The sequence below is a fragment of the Diospyros lotus genome, chromosome 1, assembly GCF_014633365.1.
Source record: "Diospyros lotus cultivar Yz01 chromosome 1, ASM1463336v1, whole genome shotgun sequence".
Taxonomy (NCBI): domain Eukaryota; kingdom Viridiplantae; phylum Streptophyta; class Magnoliopsida; order Ericales; family Ebenaceae; genus Diospyros; species Diospyros lotus.
Window position 1 is genome coordinate 40686223 of NC_068338.1, and position 20445 is coordinate 40706667.

At 35.7% G+C, this 20445-nt stretch overlaps 1 protein-coding gene across 9 annotated transcripts in view; it reads left to right on the top strand.

Moving 5' to 3' along the window:
- The first annotated feature begins 1480 nt into the window (after nt 1-1480).
- The window catches only part of LOC127790920 (THO complex subunit 1), a 54762-nt gene continuing 35797 nt past the window's right edge, over nt 1481-20445 (top strand). For 8 of the 9 annotated variants that reach the window (XM_052320662.1, XM_052320668.1, XM_052320656.1 and 5 more), the window contains exons 1-13: nt 1481-1957; nt 2067-2127; nt 3368-3451; nt 4775-4849; nt 6649-6742; nt 13670-13815; nt 14011-14082; nt 16065-16137; nt 16230-16295; nt 16463-16509; nt 19041-19112; nt 19202-19327; nt 19436-19501. In XM_052320662.1, the coding sequence (XP_052176622.1) occupies nt 2125-2127; nt 3368-3451; nt 4775-4849; nt 6649-6742; nt 13670-13815; nt 14011-14082; nt 16065-16137; nt 16230-16295; nt 16463-16509; nt 19041-19112; nt 19202-19327; nt 19436-19501 (924 nt within the window). In that variant the 5' untranslated portion in view covers nt 1481-1957; nt 2067-2124. Of the gene's footprint in view, nt 1958-2066; nt 2128-3367; nt 3452-4774; nt 4850-6191; nt 6262-6648; nt 6743-13669; nt 13816-14010; nt 14083-16064; nt 16138-16229; nt 16296-16462; nt 16510-19040; nt 19113-19201; nt 19328-19435; nt 19502-20445 lie in introns of those variants that run through there. The other variant, XM_052320684.1, reaches the window with a different exon arrangement.

Genomic DNA, 20445 nt, shown 5'->3' on the forward strand with positions numbered 1-20445 from the left:
TGATTATCAAAAAACATATTTTTTGAAGTGTCATATAATCATTATAATAAGATCTAACAGATGGTTATTGAGTTTGTGAATTTATCATTCCATGATTCTTGCTTAGTTGGGACGTTAGGTGATTGAAGAATTATAGCATATGGTAATCGTTAACCATAATAAGTTTATTTGAAGCGAGACTTAATTGTCTTCTATATTGTTCTGAACCGTTGTTAGACGCATATCAAAATCTCTCATATCATCATCGAGATATGGATAGATATTTGTGATGGGTTAAGGTGTTGATCGATATCAAACGGGTTTTGGTATTATCTATTTACTAATGGGCAATAAATGTAGAAAATCACACACTATATAATTTTGCGTCTGGTATCAGCATTATGTGCTAATTGTATTTTAGATATATCATTAAGTGTTAATGATAACAATACGTTAATTGTAAACATGTTAGAGCATTGAAAGTTGATTGCTGCATGTTTGGGAGTCGACTTTCTATGTGAGGTGACTCCTAGTGTCGCCTCGATCATCATTAATGCATTCCATGTGGCACAAATTTGGAAGGTGAGGATGAGGCAACCAACAACTTCAATTTGGACGTGGGTGAAGCATTTAGATATTACAAAATTATGCTTGGCTTTTATCTTTTGTTTTTGTCTTCCAAAATTACATGTGCGTGATTGTCATACGTAAGAGACGTAGGGGTGCTGGTGGTACTGAATCATCAAACTAGCACGATAAGAGATGCATGGAGTGATACCGAACAACATGCTAGGTGTGGACAAACTAAAACCACTACGACTTGAGGTGAATTTGATTTTTGTACAAAAACAGTTTATGTATACAACATGATATCGGACATCAGGTATTGAATTATTATATTTCATATGATGAAATAACGTGTTACTTAAATATCCAACATATATATGGTGTGTGTATTTATAGCTTTCGCTATATATATTTAATGTACATATAATTTTTTATTTTACTCACACCATCATCCGTGAATTTTTTCAATTTATTAGGAATATGGACATCTATTTTCAAGCGTTAATCTATTATTTTCTATATTTTAATTCCTCTTAAACTTTAGTTATACTAGATCATAAACTTACCTTTTACATGAGTTGTCTTTAAGCTAAAATGAAAAATAGAACACAAAACTTATTTTTATTTTTTTTTATAAGAAATTTGACACATTAAATTAAATTAAGATTTTTAACATAGATTATGTAATTGATATCAAAATTAATAAGAGTTAAAAGATAATGAAGAGAAAAGAACATCCATGTTGCAATGATTTTTATTTATTTAAATACATATAATTGTAAATATTCATTATTCAAAAAGAGAGTAAAAAAGGGAAACGGAACCAGGCTGGCGCAGGCCGGACCGCCGGATTGTGAAGTGGGCGGGCTTTGCTCGGTCCAAGGACCCGACCTGATACATGGGCATTGCTATAAAATGCCCTCATTGAGGGAGTTGGGTCCTGGAAAGCCTTGAGCTGCGGTTCACTCTCCTTTTCCCCTCTCTATCTTTTCCCGATAGGCGGTGGTGCGTGCCGCCGGCCACCAACTCCTCCTCCTTCTGACCAGCCCGAAGTCGGAAGGCCACCACGATACAGCATTATCGCCCACAACTGACTGCCGCATCCCCGCCACCTAGCACCGCACGCGACATCGTGCCCCCGTTTTCTCTCCAGCACCTGCCTCCGCCATATTCCACTTGCAAACCACCACAGACCACCATCCTTGCCAGCAAGAAATAATATCGCGGGGAGGCAGTTTTCTTTATTCGGAAGGAAAAATAAAATTGTGAACCTTGCGCATGCTCAGAAGAAACCCTAACCCAAAATTGATTAAGTGATATTGGGCTAAATTCGACTCAGATTTCACTACGCTCAGCGGCCCTGTAATCTATTTGGAGCATTGACTTCCGTTGCACGCTCCACCCTCTTCAAGTACCAATCTCTTATTTTCTATCTTTCAATTCCCCAGCTTTAGTTATATGAAAGGTTACAAGTTTTTTTGCAAGTTCCAAGGAAGTTGAAACCTAAATGTATAATACAGGCTGGTATTTGCATAGGCATTGGGTTGTGGAGGCGGTGATCATCTGAGTCATTGCGACATGGTAAGGCTTTTTCCTCGTACTTCCATCTAGTCTTCTTACTCAGCGTGACAACAACAGAAAATCGAATGGAAACGAGGGTTCGAAGTCTATATTTTATTGCATATTCTACACTGAATTCCAATATGGGTGATACTTTATTCCGTCCCGGCCAACTTGCCGGAAGTTACTGAAGGTACCAGTCGGTACCGGTACGGTAACTTCCAATACGGGGGTATCACCCGGTATGCATACTGAACTCTCCCAAATCTTTCTCTGTTCATTCCCTCTCCCATTTTCTATTTTCATCTTCTTTCTCATTGTCTCACCATGCAATCACGACTCTTTCTCTCACCGCCTACCACGCATCTTGCTGCACCTCTGTATTCTGCTAGTTTCTTTGCCCATCAGTCGGCACAGAAGAAACCAGATATATGGTCTCTGGTGACAAATGCACCTCTGGTTTGAAGACCAGAGACTGGTGAAACCAGAGAGTTTGGAATCCGGAGATGGTTCTCTGGTTTGTTTATAACTTAAATAATATATATATACATATATATAGATATATATCAATAATGTTGTAATGTTTTGTGGTCAATAATTTTGCCTCTATGTATGGAGATCTCTAATGTAGTCTGTATAGATTCTTAAAGCTACTTGAGCTGCTGGGGCTGTAGATGTACCAACATCAGAACTTTTTCCTTAGATTTCTTTGTTAGTTTGCTTTTGCAATTAGTTATACGTATGCATATATACAGAAGCAGTTGCTACGCATTTTAAATGTTTTATAAGTATTGGTACTTACTTTTTTAATTTTTCATTTCACTGGCTTTGCAATTTTAAATGTAAGTATTGTTATTGTATTGTCAAAAACCTTGAATGTTAGGTTTTTTTTTAATTGAATTATACATTTTAAAACTTTGAATGTTATTTTTATAGGTTTTTTTAATGTTTCTACAATGCCATTTTATTAAAAAATTATTATATTTCTACATATTTTTATAATGACATATCCAGAATGGTGCTTCAGTACCATCCAGTACTGGCATTTGACCACACCAATGACAAATCTGATACCTTGTTTGGTACAATATTCATAACTACGATTATTACTTAAATTTCAGTAGCGTTCTTATGCTTACCACCTCTTTTATACTCTGGGTGAGATGCATCTTTGTTACAAGCTTCCTTTGTTTGTTGTGCCTGTATGTTTATTCCCTTTTTGACATATCAAATTTTGTGGTTATTTATTTATCATTATCAGGATTTGTTCCGGCGGGCCATACTGGAACCAGGGCCACCTGAAACTTTTGCCCTTCTAACAGTGCAAGAAGCAATTAAACCTCAGGTAGTTGCTGAACACCCCTGCTCTATAGTTGAAACTTACTCTTCATGTGACTAAATGCAACAAACTACCTTTTCCTATTTGTTGCCGAAGTACAATGCAGATAAATATCATGAGAGTACATATGGGATTTGCATGATTTGGTTGTTTAGGCGATTATTCTTCTTTATGTGCTTGTAGAAGTATATAAATATATCATTTTTGTTGTTTATTACCTTTGGATTAATCAACAGGAATAATCCAAGACATATTGTTCAAAGGCTCTTGCAAAAAACATGTTCGGAGAAGCAATTGAAGATTTCTCTTATAATTAATGCGACATTTTTTTTTGATCACTTAGATTTCATAAATTCAGGTATTTGATTATAAATAACTGTCACAACCCTAAGGGTAAATCCGGAAAGGGCTGGTAGTAGCCGTTAGTTGTTGGTAGCTGGGGGGGGGGGGGGGGTTAAGTGGTTAGCCTAACTGTGCAACAGAAGCTGTTATAAGTAGTTAGTTGTGCTGTTACATTGTTAGAGGGCTGTTATGGTTGCTAAAGGCTCTATATAAGAGACCTATGGCAGTAAGACAGAGATCATCATGGAATAATGACAAGTCTTCTCTTCAATACTCTCTCTTGAATCTCTCATTTCTCTCTCATTGTCTATTTCTCCCTTCTTCTCATTCTATTTGTTTCTCCCTAAAATTCAATTCTTCTTTCTTGGAATTCACTTGAATTCCCTCAATTGACCAGCCCTCAACCTGAGGGCGTGACAATAACTTATGCTTTGAATGAACTCTATAGTCTTTTACTTACATACCTAATGATCTTTCTAAATCTTTAAGGAATTTTCATCATCTATGAACTGAAAATAGAACATGGCTTCATTGGTATCATTGATAATGCATTCACAAATATTGACATTGGTTCTTATAAGAAAGGTCTGTGTTATTCAAAACTTGTTCCTGTTTTCTTCCCTTTGTATCTTACATTTGGGTACATGATATGCTGCTAGTTGTTCTTGTATGCTATCAAATTATAATCGTTTCCCTTCCTCAAAGATTGCATTTAGCCAAGAATATTTCTGTACCTTTGGATGATATGGCCATCTTGCTATGGCTAGTTCTAGAGTTAGCCTATGAGTAAACAAGTTGCTTCAGTTCTTCCCAGTGATCACTCGCAGAAAAAGAAATTGCCTAAGAATATATATATATATATATTTTTTTTGGGGGGGGGGGGTTTGCACGAGCAGTTTGCTGATGTATTTATTTTTCTAACATGGTACAATGAAGTCCTTTCTATTTATCTAATCTTTTTTTGGATGGTTGTTTTCATCTTGACAGAAGCAAACAAAATTAGTCCAAGATGAGAATCAATTGTTAGAAAATATTCTTCGAACATTGCTTCAGGAATTGGTGGTAAGTTACTGTCATTTACATGCATACTGCTAGTTTATTGTTACACAAGTTCATGTGCATCATAAGACAATCGTACTTTCTATTTTTGGTTCTTGTAACAACATACAAAGCCTTTATATGAAGAAAAAACTATTCTTCTAACAAGGGTGGGTCTGAAGCTGTAGGCAGGAAGTCTATTGTGTCCACTGTGTTAAAATGTCAAATTGAACTCATACATGGTGGTATGTGCAAGATTTATGAGGTTTGATTCCTTTCTTCTTCTAGAATAATAAAGAATGGAGAAAAAAGGATAACAGAAACTTGATGTTCTTTATTTGATTATTTGAAGATATAACTACATTGTATTTCAAATCCTTATTATTCACGTCTTCTTCTCTCTCATCCACTAGGATAATATCATCTAAGTTTCTTTATGTTGGATTCCACAATATAAAAGGCCCATGAAATCCTATATACAAGGCTCTATAAATTCCTATAGGACATGCTAGATTTGACGAAGCCTTTGCCTTTCATGGTAACCAAATTTCTTCGATAGATTCTTGAGTGAGGTATACATTGTCTTTATGAACAATGCACATAGTCTGAAATAGACCTAATGTTTTAATCTACAATTACCACCTCCTGAAAGCCTATATTCTATAACTTTAGATTTCCTTAGGTGGCTACCCGATATGTGAACCATTGCTCAAATCAATTTAAAGTGATGATTTGTTATTTTTTTCTCTTAAATCCCAATTGTTAATCTTAAGATTAAGAGATTTCTCTGTCAATCAAGGAAGAATGAATTGCCAAACAATTTGAGGCAAGAGTTTCTTATTTTATTTCTATGAATGCTATGAACAATAAATATTATAGTGGCTCTAGAATCCCTATAGAAATTGCTAATCATGTATGTCCGTCCTTTTAAGTGATAAAAAGGTTGTAAAAAAAAAAAAAGGATGATAGAGGAATGGTAGTGTGGTCACAAGTTTCGGGAGGCTCTATATTGACACATTGGCAACAGTATTAATAATGCAAGGCACCTTTTCCAAGTTCTATTCAGGGCTTTCATAGAGAGCAGTAACCTAGAACTAAGAAGCAATGGTCTTAGTTAAAAATGGAGACATCCATCTAGCATTTTATGTGATTGTAAATCTCTTTAAAGCTAAAAATAAGTTTTATCAGATGACTATACAATCATATTTGTCATATGGTTTACAATGTTAGACAGATAAGTATTAACATGTGCAAAATATGAGTATGATTGAGATAAGGATGTTAGGGTGGATGCATGACCATACCATTGAAGATGAAATTAGAGACAAAATTATACATAATCAGGTTTGTGTGACTCCTCTTGCAGATAAAATGCACAAGATGCAATTAAGATGGTTTGAACATGCGAGAGCAATACCAATAGATGCACTCATGAGGTGAGTTGATAGAGTGGAAATTTGTAGTAGACGAGGTAAAGAAAGACTGAAGAGAACTTGGTGGAAAATTCATAATGGCCTTATAGATAGAGATGGGTGAAAAACTAAAATTCATGTAGCTGACCCCACCTAGTGGCATTAAGGCTTGGGATTGTTGCTGATGTTGTTGAGTTGGACCTCTACAACCATCATGCATGATAAGATTTGAACATGGAGAATTTTTAAGCATTTATAGGATTTATTGCCAATTGATAATCCTTTATTGCAGTTTGCTGTCGAGAAAATTTCATGACTTGCTTCTTGCATACCATGTGCATTTCAGATACAAATTATTGATCTTTGATTTATTATGTGTGATAATTATCATTTGTTCATGTATTGGTACAGTCACTTGCAGTTCAATCAGGGGAGAAAATTATGGAATATGGGCAATCAATTGCTGATGGGGAAGCTAATAGGGGCCAGATACCCCGCCTTCTTGGTATGTACTTGCTATCACTTGCTAATTTTGATTAAGCATTTTATTAAGAATAGAGAAAGAAACTCGGGAGAAAGAAATATTCTCAATGTTTACAAAGCTGCCTTGCAACAAACTTAAATACAATAGGAATGAAAAGACGAAAATAACCCTACTTACTCTAACTGTACAATGGAAAGAAATACAGAAAGAAAACAACCAGCAACATAGCAATATCAATATTTGTTACTCCCCCTCAAGATGGACCATGGATGTCAAGGATAGCCATCTTGGATAACAAGGATGAAAGCTGGGCTGCTTGCAGAGGCTTAGTGAGCACATCAGCTAGCTGGTGCTGAGTGCGAATAGGAAGCAACCGAATAAATCCAGCAACGATCTTCTCACGAACAAAATGACAATCCAACTCAATGTGTTTCGTGTGTTCATGAAACATCGGATTGGTGGCAATATGAACTGCTGCTTGGTTGTCACAGAAGAGGAGAGCAGGGATGGAAGCCTTGAGCTGAAAATCTGATAACAATTGGGTAAGCCAGGTAAGTTCACTGGCAGTCATGGCAAGAGCCCTGTATTCAGCTTCAGCTGAAGAACGGGAAACAGTGTTCTGCTTCTTAGCCTTCCAAGAAACCAAAGAATCACCAAGGAAGATACAGAAACCAGTAGTAGACTTCCGTGAGTCTAAACAAGATCCCCAATCAGCATCAGAGAATGCCCGCAGCTGAAGAGAAGAAGAAGCAGAAAAAAACAAACCTTGACCGGGAGTGCCTTTAAGGTATTGGAGAAGGTGATGAGCAGCATCTAAATGAGGCTGACGAGGCTTAGACACAAATTGACTTAGCTTGTGCACAACAAATGTAATATCAGGCTTAGAAACTGTGAGATACAATAACCGACCAACAAGTCTTCTATATAAGGATGGATCTGCCAATAACTCTCCCTCAAAGGAACAAAGTTTGGAATTAGGAATCATAGGTAAAGATGATGGCTTACAGGCTAGAAAACCATTGTCCTCAAGAAGTTGGAGAGTGTAATGTCGCTGTGAGAAAAATATACCAGAAGAAGATTGAGCAATTTCCAGCCCAAGGAAATATTTCAATCGGCCTAGATCTTTCAACTTAAACTGACTATGAAGAAAACTCTTGAGAGAATTAATAACGCCAACAGTAGGACCAGTAATGATTATGTCATCTACATATACAAGGAGGGCCACAAAGGAACTATCGGTACCTTTAGTAAAAAGAGAATAATCGGATTGAGATTGATGAAATCCATACTAAACAAGAACACTAGAGAATTTTGAGAACCATTGCCTAGAAACCTGTTTTAAACCATAAATGGACTTGTGTAGTTTACAGACCAGCCTCTCCCCCTTAGACAAATCATGTCCAGTAGGTTTATAACCAAGTGGGAGGTCCATGTATACCTCCTCAAACAAATCCCCATTAAGAAAAACATTGTTCACTCAAGCTGAACAAGAGACCACTTGTGAATGGCAGCTAGGGCAAGTAGAACCTTGACAGTGACCAATTTTGCCACTGGAGAAAAAGTATCAAAAAAATCTAAGCCCTCTTGTTGGGTGTAACCCTTAGCTACTAACCGAGCTTTGTACCGCTCAATAGACTTATCAGACTTGTATTTAACTTTATACACCCACTTACACCCAATAGAATGTTTGGAAGGAGGAAGAGAAATGACGGACCATGTCTGATTTCGCTGTATAGCATCAAGCTCAGCATCCATAGCATCTTGCCAATGAGGATATTGAACAGCTTGATGATAATGTTGAGGTTCAAAAGTAGATGAGACTGTGGATAGAAAAGAGCTATGAGAAGCAGAGAGCTTGTCATAGGAAAGGTAGTGCTCCAAAGGGTAAGGTGTATGATCAATAGGTAACCTGCTGTCTAATAGATTACAATGAAAATCTCGAAGGTATGAAGGAGGCTTAGTCACTCGGACTGTCCTGCGAACATACTGTCCTGCGAACAGGAATATAATGCATAGGAGAAGGACTAGGGCTAGAAGAAAGGATTGGCATACTATCATTAGGCACATCAAACGAGGATACAAAATCATTTGATTGTAATGAAGAATGGGGGAAATCAGAAATTGGCTTAGGCAAAACAAAATTTGGAAAAGAATCCACCATTTCATCAGAAGTAGTAACAGAGTGGAAAGGGAATACATCCTCATAGAAAACTACATCTCGAGAGACCAACATAGTCTTATTAGAAATATCATAAAGTTTATAACCTTTCATTCCGGGTGGATATCCCAGGAATACACAAGTTGTAGCCCTAGGATGAAACTTATTCCTGTGAGAAAGTAATGTGGATGCAAAACATAAGCAACCAAATACTCTAAAAGAATCATATTCCACAGGAGAATGATACAGCAGGTAATAAGGAGACTGGTTTTGTAGAACAGAAGCTGGGGTTCTATTAATCAAGAAAGTTGTAGTGAGAACACATTCCCCCCAAAACTTAATAGGAACTCGAGATTGAAAGAATAAAGCCCTAGCCACATTAAGAAGATGTTGATGTTTACGTTCTACCACTGAATTTTGTTCAGGTCTTTCAACACAAGAAAATTGATGAAGGACCCCTTTAGAGGCAAAGAAATCAGTGAAGGATAACTCCGGAGCATTATCAGACCTAAACCTCTTGATCACAACATTAAACTGAGTTTCAACCATAGTGAAAAACTTAGGAATGATGGTCCGAGCATCAGATTTTTTTCTCATTAGGAAGACCCAAGTGTATCGAGTGCAATCATCCACTAAAGTGAGAAAATATCTATGTCCAGCCTGAGTAGGAATATGATATGGACCCCATGTATCACAATGTATAAGATCAAATGCATTTTGAGACAAATGATTATTTGAAATAAAAGATAATCTCCTTTGTTTAGCTAAGGGACACACTGAACAAGGAACATGAGCTGTAGTTTTATTAACAGTGGGAAATTTGGGAAATTTCAGCAAACCACTCAATTTGTCCAATTTCTCAAAGGAAACATGACCTAGCCTATTATGCAAGGTATGTCTACTAATTACATGAGCAACTGTATTAGTAGAATTACAGCTCCTATCAACAACTTTATTATCAAAGAGAGAAGAACCAGCATCAATGACATACAGTCCATTTATGAGATCACCCTTGCCAATCATCCTCGAATGGCACACATCCTGTATAACACAGGTGTGAGATAAGAAACTGAGGCATAAAGAAGACTTCGCTGCTAATGCACTGACAGATAACAAATTAAACTTGAACTGAGGCACATATAGCACATTCTCTAGCACTATATCAGATGATAAGGTCACGGTCCCAATAAAAGAAACAGAAAACCTGCTATGATCAGGTAATGTCACAGAAGCATCATGAATTGGTCTCAACTGATCAAAAGAAGACTGATCATAGCATATATGACTGGTGGCCCCTGAAACAACAATCCAGAACCTAGGACAACTAAGTCTAGGACTGATAGAAGTGGAAAAACATGTACCTGATGCCTGATTAGGAGAAGTATCAGCTTCTGTACTTGTCTTGGCAGCAGATAAGTGAGAACTCAACACATTCAAGAGCTGCTGATACTGATTATGATTTAAGGACTGCATGAAGTCTCCCACATCTGATTTCTTGCATTGGTTAAGGTTATTATCATTCACCTTATTAGTAAGGGCAGAATTGACATGATTAGAGTTTATCTGATTAGGATTAGTCCTCTGCTTAGGCTTATATCCTGGAGGATAGCCATGAAGCTTATAACACTTTTCCACTGTATGTCCACTATATCCACAATGTGTACATATAGCCCGGTCTCTCCTTTGGTTTTTACCATGACTAGGCCTAGTCGCATCATGTTTCACAGAAAATAAAACTGAATCACTACCACTAGTAGAATCCACTATAGTTCTTTGTTTCTCCTCTTGAGAAATTAGGGCAAAAACCTTATTTATTGGGGGAATAGGATCCATGAGCAGTAATTGACCACGTACTTGAGCAAAAGAATCATTTAATCCCATTAGAAATGACATGACATACTCCATTTGATAATGATCCACAAGAGATTTAATTCCACCACAAGAACAGTTCCCACATGTACATACAGGCCTATAATTGCTCAACTCATCCCAAACAGTTTTAAGTTTCGTAAAATAAGTACTAACAGACAACTGGCCTTGATTTAAGTTCATCAATTCACGCCTTAATTGAAATATCCTAGGACCATTGCTTTGTTGATACCATTCTTTAAGATCAGTCCAAATGTCATATGCAGATTCATAGTATATAATGCTAGCAGAAATCTCCTTAGAAACTGAATTGAGAATCCAAGATATGACGATGTTATTATTCCTTATCCAAGCATTAGTAAGAGAGATATCACCTGTAGGTCTTGAAATCGAACCATTTATGAACCCTAGTTTATTCTTCACGGATAGCGCGATCACCATTGCACGACTCCATGACGTATAATTTTTTCCAGTTAGGGGTTGAGACACCAAAACAAGTCCAGGACTGTCGGAATGGTGGAGGAAATAAGGACTAGATCCGTCGTCGACGGAAGGATTGTTCATCGACGAGGAAGAAGAATTGAGTGCAAACGCAGCCATGGACAAAGTTTGGACGATCAAAAAACCAATAGAAAACCAGATCTGTCCAAACAACAACAAGATTGAACCAATCGATGAGCGAGGGTTTTGATTTGAACGATTTCGAACAAATCGATGAGCTAGGGTTTCGATTTTGAATAAATCGAAACAAAACAACAAGATCGCCTGAAAAGAAGAAATCAATGAGATCCAGTTAGAACAACAAGATCTAACCGGAAGAAAAATGATAGCTAGATCGCCGGGAGAAAGTCGACGAGAGTGACAGAAACTAGCGGAGGCGATGAAAGTGCTCTGATACCATATTGAGAACAGAGAAAGAAACTCGGGAGAAAGAAATATTCTCAATGTTTACAAAGCTGCCTTGCAACAAACTTAAATACAATAGGAATGAAAAGACGAAAATAACCCTACTTACTCTAACTGTACAATGGAAAGAAATACAGAAAGAAAACAACCAGCAACATAGCAATATCAATATTTGTTACATTTCGTCGTCCACTCCCCTCTTTAGTCTAGTCTTGCGGATTAAATGGCACCTTTGGAAATGGGTAGTCTCTGTGGAGTGCAAGCTGATAGCAATTTGTTGTTCAGAAACCATCATCCATACTTGTATACAACACATAACACAAGTTTTTTTTTTTTTTTTTATCTAATATCAATATCATTTTTTTGGGGGATTGTTATGGAGGACTGTTTTTATACATCTTGAACACTATTTCCCATGTGGCCAGATTCTTTTTCATAGATGGGCAAAAAGTATTGTTGGGGTAGCATTCAGATTCATCGAATTCTATTGCATGCAATTGGTATTATGTCAAATTAATGACCATCAACTCACCAAAAAGTTAAGTTGTTGAAGAGATAACTTTACTGTTTGTATCCTCAACCTAGTTTTTAAGGTTGCATGCTGTAAAGAAGTGTAGGCCTATGACCATGAATTTCAGGGATGTGAACGGTCCTTGGGAATAATGGTTAGATCAGTGTTATGTGGTTATGTTTGAATGCTTATTGGAAGAAACATATTTAGCCTTGGGGTTATGGTCTTTGAAGTTGTAGTGCTTAAAAGGAGTTCTACAAAAGTCAAGGTATTACACTAAAATTCCATTGGCATACATTCTAAGTCAACCCCAATTTTAGAAGTTCTCTGAAATATGTTCTTTCAACAATAGGAAAAAGGGTTTTTTGCCTTTGCATGGACTATAATACCCTTCAATCTCAAAAAGAAGTAGGATTCTAAGTTTGGGAAGGAAAGATTTTGACTTCCAAAACTCCATCTAGAACCTTCTTGAAAACGTATTTGGAGAAGCAATAACATTACTTGGCCTGTTTACAGTCCATTGACAACCATTACAGCACAAACCCAAAATTTCTATCCCTGTTTGCAGGTCTACCAAACTTGAAGAAAAATGTTAGAAAGTAAAATCTGACCAGCAACATATTCAACTGAAACTAAATATATATAAAGATTTCTAAGACCAAAATGTAAACAGGAAGTTGCTAAGTGCATCTGGCTTGAAACTAACCAATTTCCAAACTTTCTAACTTTTCCAATTTATTTATATATTTTTGGTGACAAGAAAGGCAATGTAATAATTTCAGGACACCTAGTTGTCTTTTTCACTCCACTATAATCATCAGGATAACTTGGAGAACTAGATCACTGTGATTCCGTTATAGCTTTATTAAGATGATCTGATGATATTTGATTTGGGTGAATCACCTTTTAAGATAGAAAAATCTAGGCTTCATATATGGACATGGTAAAATGAATATTATAGTATTATACCCCCCAAAAGGGGGATACAGTATGTACCTTAGCTAGATTATGTGCTGTGGAAAAGGGATTAGAAACTATTTGTGAAATAGCGGGCTACTGCAGCAGAGCCTCATACAGTGTCAAAGGAACATGTTTCTACAGTTTCTTCTTCCTTTTTCCATTTACCATTCATTATGTACATTTGCATTGGACTTTCTGAAAAAGTGCTATTTCTGTTTGTTATTCTCTCCATTCATTCCAGCACTGTTCTAGTGAATGCAAGGTTCTTTAGGCCATTACAGGCCATGTGCAATCTCTTCTTTCCCTTAAGTTTCCAGAAATCTTGTTCTTAGAAAATGAAGTGTGTGAGAGTAATGAAGTAGATTATTGAATTTACAAAGTAATCTATAAGTGTTTGTTTATCTGAGAGCACTGCATTTAGTTCACTAAGTGTATTGTTCTGCTTTTTGTTCAGTGATACCATCACGTGGAAAAGCTTTGTTATTTTTTCAAATAGTTTCTATTATTGAGAAATTAACTCTGTCTCCTCATTCTTATCATGTAGACATTGTGCTGTATCTTTGTGAGAATGAGCATGTTGAAGCTGGTATGATCTTCCAGCTGCTGGAAGATTTGACAGAGATGTCTACAATGAGAAATTGCAAAGATATTTTTGGATATATAGAAAGCAAACAAGACATATTGGGGAAGGTATGCTATTTGTAGTCATTTCTATGTTTATTCCCTTTCCTACTCTCTCTAGTTAATTTGATTGTGTAATTGCTATTTGAGAAGCCTTGGTTTTATACCAAGTATTCTCTATAGTTGACTGTATACAATCATATATTTTTACTGACTTGTTGACAACATACACCTGCTTGTCTTTCATGTGTTTGCATGTGATAGCCAGAATTGTTTGCAAGAGGAAAACTTGTGATGTTGAGGACATGTAACCAACTTCTTCGTCGTCTGTCAAAGGTATAACAATTCTGTCCCCCTTTCCACCGTCTTCTTTGCTTCCAAAAGTCACCCTTCTACTTTTGAATTTTTGCAAATGCTATTATGATTGGTCAATTGCTTTGGTCTGCTATATGAAATTGTTGTTAGAATTTGGAAATGTGTTAAAAAAGTTTTCCCCTGGTCTTTGTGATTCCTTTCTTTTAACTCTATTTACGTTTGATTGGTGCTCTTTGTGCAAGAGGGAACTGTACAGTAGCGTGAAGCCTTATCTTCTCAAATTTTGTCATGTTGGGTTATATTGGCTATCTTTTTTGAAGTTTATTGTGCCTGCCCTACTAAGAGTTTGAGATATGCAAAGTAATCATTCTTGTTTGCATCATGTGGTCATTATGGTGCGAGCTTAATTGTAGTGTTTTTTAGGGTATATCAAGGTAGTTAAAATCAGGATTTTAAATGAGATTGAAAAAGGGTTCATAAAATTGGATCGTAAAATCATAAGATTTTAGAGATAATTAAAAATACTTTTTAATTTTTGTAAATATATGTTTATAATAATATAATTTTATAAAAAAATGAATTAATATTATTTAATAACCTGATTATTCCTTATTATAAATGAAATGCTTGTACCTATTTCAAAATTACTTCATTTATCAATTTCAAAAATATTAAATAATATGAAATTTTTAAATATTAAGTCCATTTATCATCAGTCATCCATCCATAATCAAAACTCCAAATATTAGTTCATATACTATAAATTCTCATAAGTCATAATTTAATATTAATAAAAACAACAATTCCGATTTTGCAATTTTATATCATCCTTATACGATTTTATATCTTGATTTTATGCGATTTTACCACTTAAAATCCCGATTTTATGTGATTTTACCCCAATTCTGATTTTGCATGCGATTTGAATCGTTTGGGGGTCTCTGACGCGTAAAATTGTAAAATTGTACGCGTTGAATAGGGATTTTAACAACAATGGGGTATAGAGTGTCAAGTTCATCGAATTAAGGGGACCATTCTCATGTTCCTGTTTTTGGATGACATATCTTTGCATGTAGGTTTTTGGGCTTTCTGTGCTTACATGTTCTCCCCCTTTTTGGCATTTGAGTGTTTTCATTTTTATTATTTATATAAAACAATCTTGCTATGTTTATGGTACTTTTTTTTTCTTTTGGTGTACATTACATAAGAACTTTTTTAGGAACTGCAACAAAGGTACATGGTATGGGTATATGTTTAATGTTTGGTTAGGTTACATGTCCAGTCGTTTTATGTTAACAATAGAATATACCTAGTCTCGGTGGCTGTCTATAGATGATTTTTGAGTGCCATTCTCATGAGTGGCATATAAATCTTCATAATGTCTCCCTCATGGATCAAATTTGTACCAAGACATTGTGCCAGGCCTGTGTATAGTCATAATGCTTATTGCACCTCCATGGTTGCATTGTGGAAGTCTCTGTCCAAGCACACTTTGCTGGCATCACCTAACACATACTTGGCTTGGTTGTAAAAGACTCCTTGCTATTGAGAATGTTTGAGACACCTTTTGGCTTAGTTGGTGGAACTATCCTTTCAAGCTCTCTGCTTGGCAGCCCCTATGCACTCCCTTTCTATCCACGAGGAGGCCAGGTCTCTGTTTATTCCCTTCTTCCATGTGATCTCTAGAAGGTTATCCCTCAACTAAATTCTTCCCTTCAAAGAGATAGCTCGTCTAAGATATAAGATATTTCTTTATTTCTGTTTTTACTTTTCTAAATGCAAATTGTAAATATATGTTGATTTTCTGTAAAGTTCCTGATAGTGCCAACCATGTTCTTACTGTTTTCCATTCCTTTACTCTTGCCTCTGACCATGAAGGGCAGAACTATTTTCGTTATATGGGATTGGTTTTGTCTTAACTCAAAAATTATGATCACTGTAATATTACAAAGTTATAAACATTTCACTGTTTCTATTAATGCATTGCAAAACTTAATTTGTAGGCAAATGATGTTGTGTTTTGTGGGCGAATTATAATGTTTCTTGCACATTTTTTCCCATTGTCAGAACGTTCAGGTACATGTTATTTTTCAATTGTGCTGTCTACTTGTGTTTGGCTCTCTTTTATTGTCATATGTGTTATGATGCCCTTCTGCCAATTCTTACAGCTGTTAACATCAAGGGAGTTTTCAATACATCAAATGAGACAAAATATGAGAAAGAGGCCCCTGATGGTATCCTTGTGCTTCTTATTCTCATTTTATTTGTTTATTTTTTTGTTTAATCTCTCTCTCTCTCTCTCTCTCTCTCTCACACACACACACACATGTCTAATTTGGTGAGATTAGCTTTAGCTTTTGCCTTAAAACTTTTATACTAACTATCACTTTCCCCTCTCAAGGCATTTCGATTGATTTCAACTTCTACAAAACGTTTTGGAGTTTACAGGTGAGTTGGTCATGCTTCTTGGATCTATATGTGGGATGGATATGATATTTATATCTTCAATAGGTTGTCTATTAGTCTTATGATCCATCATTATAGTCATACAACACTGTAGTGCCAAAGTGGGATATATATATATATTTGTATTTCATGGATTATTTTTCATTCCATTGCAAAATCATGAGAACTAGGTTTAATATCCAGTCCCAGAATCTTGATCTTCATTCTAGCTAATCCATTTGAAATGATAGGGGAAACATGACTAGAAAATAGGGAAACATGGCTAAAAATACAGGGAAGATAGAAAATGAGGAAACAATCTAGAATTAGATAAGAATTATATTATCCTAGATTGAACGTCTGTAATACTAAGAATGAACTTTTGGCAATCTTATGAAACACTTGTATTATTCCTTAAGAAATACTTCCCTATATTGTAGTACTACATACTTATGGAAAAATAACTGAAAAAAGCAGCACGTTTTCAAATGAAATTTGTAAGTTCTTACTGGTTTACTGTGGGGTGTGTGTGTGTTTGTTTTTTTTTTTCCTTTTCTTTTTTCTTTTTGAGTTTCCATTTGTTGTGACATTTCCTTAAAAAAGTATTCAGATGGTTTTCTTAAGTTTTGGGAACATCTCCCTGAAACTTTAAGAAGAGTATCGTATTTATTGACACAATGTCACAAAACGAAAGGAAGGCCGAAATTTGGGCCAATTTTGCTGCGGAGTTTGGGTTGTTTTAGCTGTTTCCTTTACTGCTATTAATTGTAACTTTTATATTTTCCAGCTGGAAGTTTGTTAGACAGTTTTGCCAGGTGTAACGGTGGCTAGAATAGGACAAAATAGCAGCACCTAAGAGTCTACTATATAAACTATGGGCTCCTCCTGTAAACGGCTATCGAAAAGTTCTATCAAAATCAGTTTCCTATTCTCTCTACTTTCTCTCTTCCTCTCTTACTATCTCTTCCAATCTCCTTCTTCTTTCTTTCTACAGTTCTTTAGCCATCCTCTCTAATTCATACCGAATTAGGAGAGCTGTAGTTGTCACAACATAACTGTGACACACAAGCATGCTTCCCCACTTAGAAATGAATTTTCTGATAACTGTGATTATGGCCAGGATAATGTTACTTATTTACTAATTTTGGCTGTTATACTCTGAGCTTCTTGCAGTTCAGCAGCTGATAAATGCAAAAACTTAAACAAGCTGACTTGTTTAGTAAAAGCAACTAGGGTAGGTTGGTTTGCAGGCTTTAGTTATAATGCATGCATGAATACTGGGGAAATTTGAGCAGTACACTTTGTTGAGAGGAAAAAAAATATTAAAAATAATTTTTCGCATCTTTATGAGCTTAAGCTCTTAGAAACTTTATTGTCAACACGATATTTAAATAGATGCACATGTTCAGTTCAGTTAGGGATGAGACAGGCCACATGTGAGGGAGCATGTTGAGAGTGAAAATGATAATATAAAAAATAAGGTGACCACTCCCTGTATAAGATTAAGCTTTTAGATAAGTTGATGGTTAACGATTCAATACATTTTAGTAAGGTGCAGCTTATAGTAATTTGTAGATGAAATGGGTGTAATTTACTAGAGGATTGCATGCCTGGGAACCCATGTGTCTTCCATTTTATTTCATGCTGATGTTATTCTAAAAAAGTTGAGTAGTCAGCAGATAGAAGGCTAACTTAGTGAGTATTTCTCGCCTTCTTTTTTTTCTGAGGTTGATGCTTAATCACCCCCCCCCAACAACAACAACAACACCCAACCGTGTTCAACAGGACTTAATAGTATAACTACGATGAGAGACAATGCATAAAGGAATATGGAAGGTCCCTGTGTATATTTATATAAATCAAATAATAGAAAAAAACATACGATCAGTAAACAATGCCTTACAAAAGCTGTTAATAATTTAGTCCCCAAAATGCAGGGCCTTGTCTTAGCTATCTCCTCTGCTATACTCCAAGAGTGGCTGAATTCCATGACACTGAATTCCTTGCTTACCCTCTTATGTGCAACTAAGCTCTATTGAGACAGTATCACCACCTCTCCTTGAGCTAGAACATTTTGGTCAAAGGTATCAACTGTTAAAGGATGGCGATGGATATAACTTATGTCAAGGTATCATTCCTGATTAGGATGAAGGAGCGTCATACCATATTCCTTTAATCTAAAAGATGACCTTCTTGGTGATGTGATGCTGAAATATTTGTCTTCTAGAAGAAGCTGCATATGGGTATTCATTGCTGCTAGCATTTTTACCCTTAAAGCAATAGTTTTCGAGATCCATTTCTTTCAAAGCTAGTTCCATAATCCCTGGTCTTCAAATTGATTTGAATAGTTAATTTGTTACATATTTTCATGATAAAGAGTCTTCAAATTGCCTGGACTTTGATTTTAACCAATTCTGCAATTAACTTTGTTCAAGATGGTTTCTATTAAACAGGATAAGTTAATGGTATGAAAAATATCTTGTGCTGTAACCTTTTTAGCTTTTGATGAATTAATTTTTTTGTACGTGCCTCAGGAATACTTCTGTAACCCTGTATCATTAAATCTCGCTCCGATCAAGTGGCAGAAGTTTACTTCCAGTTTAATGGTACATATATCTTAAGCTTGAGTTATTCTACATTGACTAGTGATATTTTGTATCAGGAAGAATGCTATTCTGAACTATGAGATCTTTAGGTTGTATTGAATACCTTTGAAGCCCAGCCTTTAAGTGATGAAGAGGGTAATGCTAATAATCTTGAGGATGAGGCAGCCACCTTCAGTATAAAATATCTTACCAGCAGTAAACTAATGGGTTTAGAGGTAAGGATCATTGTAATGGATTAGAAAGCTTCTAGGACGTATAGTTTATACTGAGGTTATGATTATTTGTGTTCTAACTTTTGTGCTTTTTCTTCCATTCTAACTTAGTTAAAAGATCCAAGTTTCCGACGCCATATTCTTGTTCAATGCCTTATCTTATTTGATTATCTGAAGGTAATGGCTTTCACATTACACGACTTGGTTATTTTCATTGTTCTGGATGTTGTGTATAATTTGATTACTATCATTGTTACATTCTGAAGGTTACAAAAGTTTTAACCACTCTATATAAGCCATGCTTGGAAGGAGTATATAGGGAAAACCTTCACGCATGTTCAACTAATTGTTCAATCAAAGTGCTGAATTGCTGATTATGAACTTGTGAATCCTATTCTTTCTTGGAAGCAGTTGACTAAGAATGGATAGGCAATTGTATACATTATAATACTTTTCTTGTTCTTTTAGTATGGAGGGCGTGCATTTCTAATAGACAATGGAATGAGTTTGTTTAATGATATATGTTTGCATATTCTTCTTTAATTCTTTTTAGTGTTTCATGCATTCTTATTCTTCTTCCTTCTGGTTTCTTGTGCTTCACAAATTGTAGCCATGACCATCTTGAGCATAATCCATTTATCCTAGGCTCCAGTCTGTCATATCTTCATTATAGCATGAAGCGTGATTTTATCTTACCCTCCAGATATTCCAGGCAGCTGTTGCTTTCAATTTTTTAATAAAATAAGCATTAAGCCTCAAGTTATTCAATCCGAATGCCATCCTTAAACTCCCAATCTTAGATTTTTGTGTCACAATAAATTTTTAGATCTCTATGATGTATTGTTGGATAACCATAATTTCTCTTATATAAAAGTCTGTTCTACATTAACCACAGACCAATAAATTAATACAACACAAAGGCTTAATTCCTCGGTGTGGGGTCAGCTACATGAATTCTAGTTTGTCTAATATCTCTATCCATAACTATGTTTTTTATAAGGCTGTTATATCTCATGTCATGCCCCCTAAAGAATAATGATGGGAGAAAAGAAAAAAGATGACAAAAGCTTTAGCATTCATCCAAAGGTATTCTTGTAAAGCATAAAGTTTGAAATAGCAAC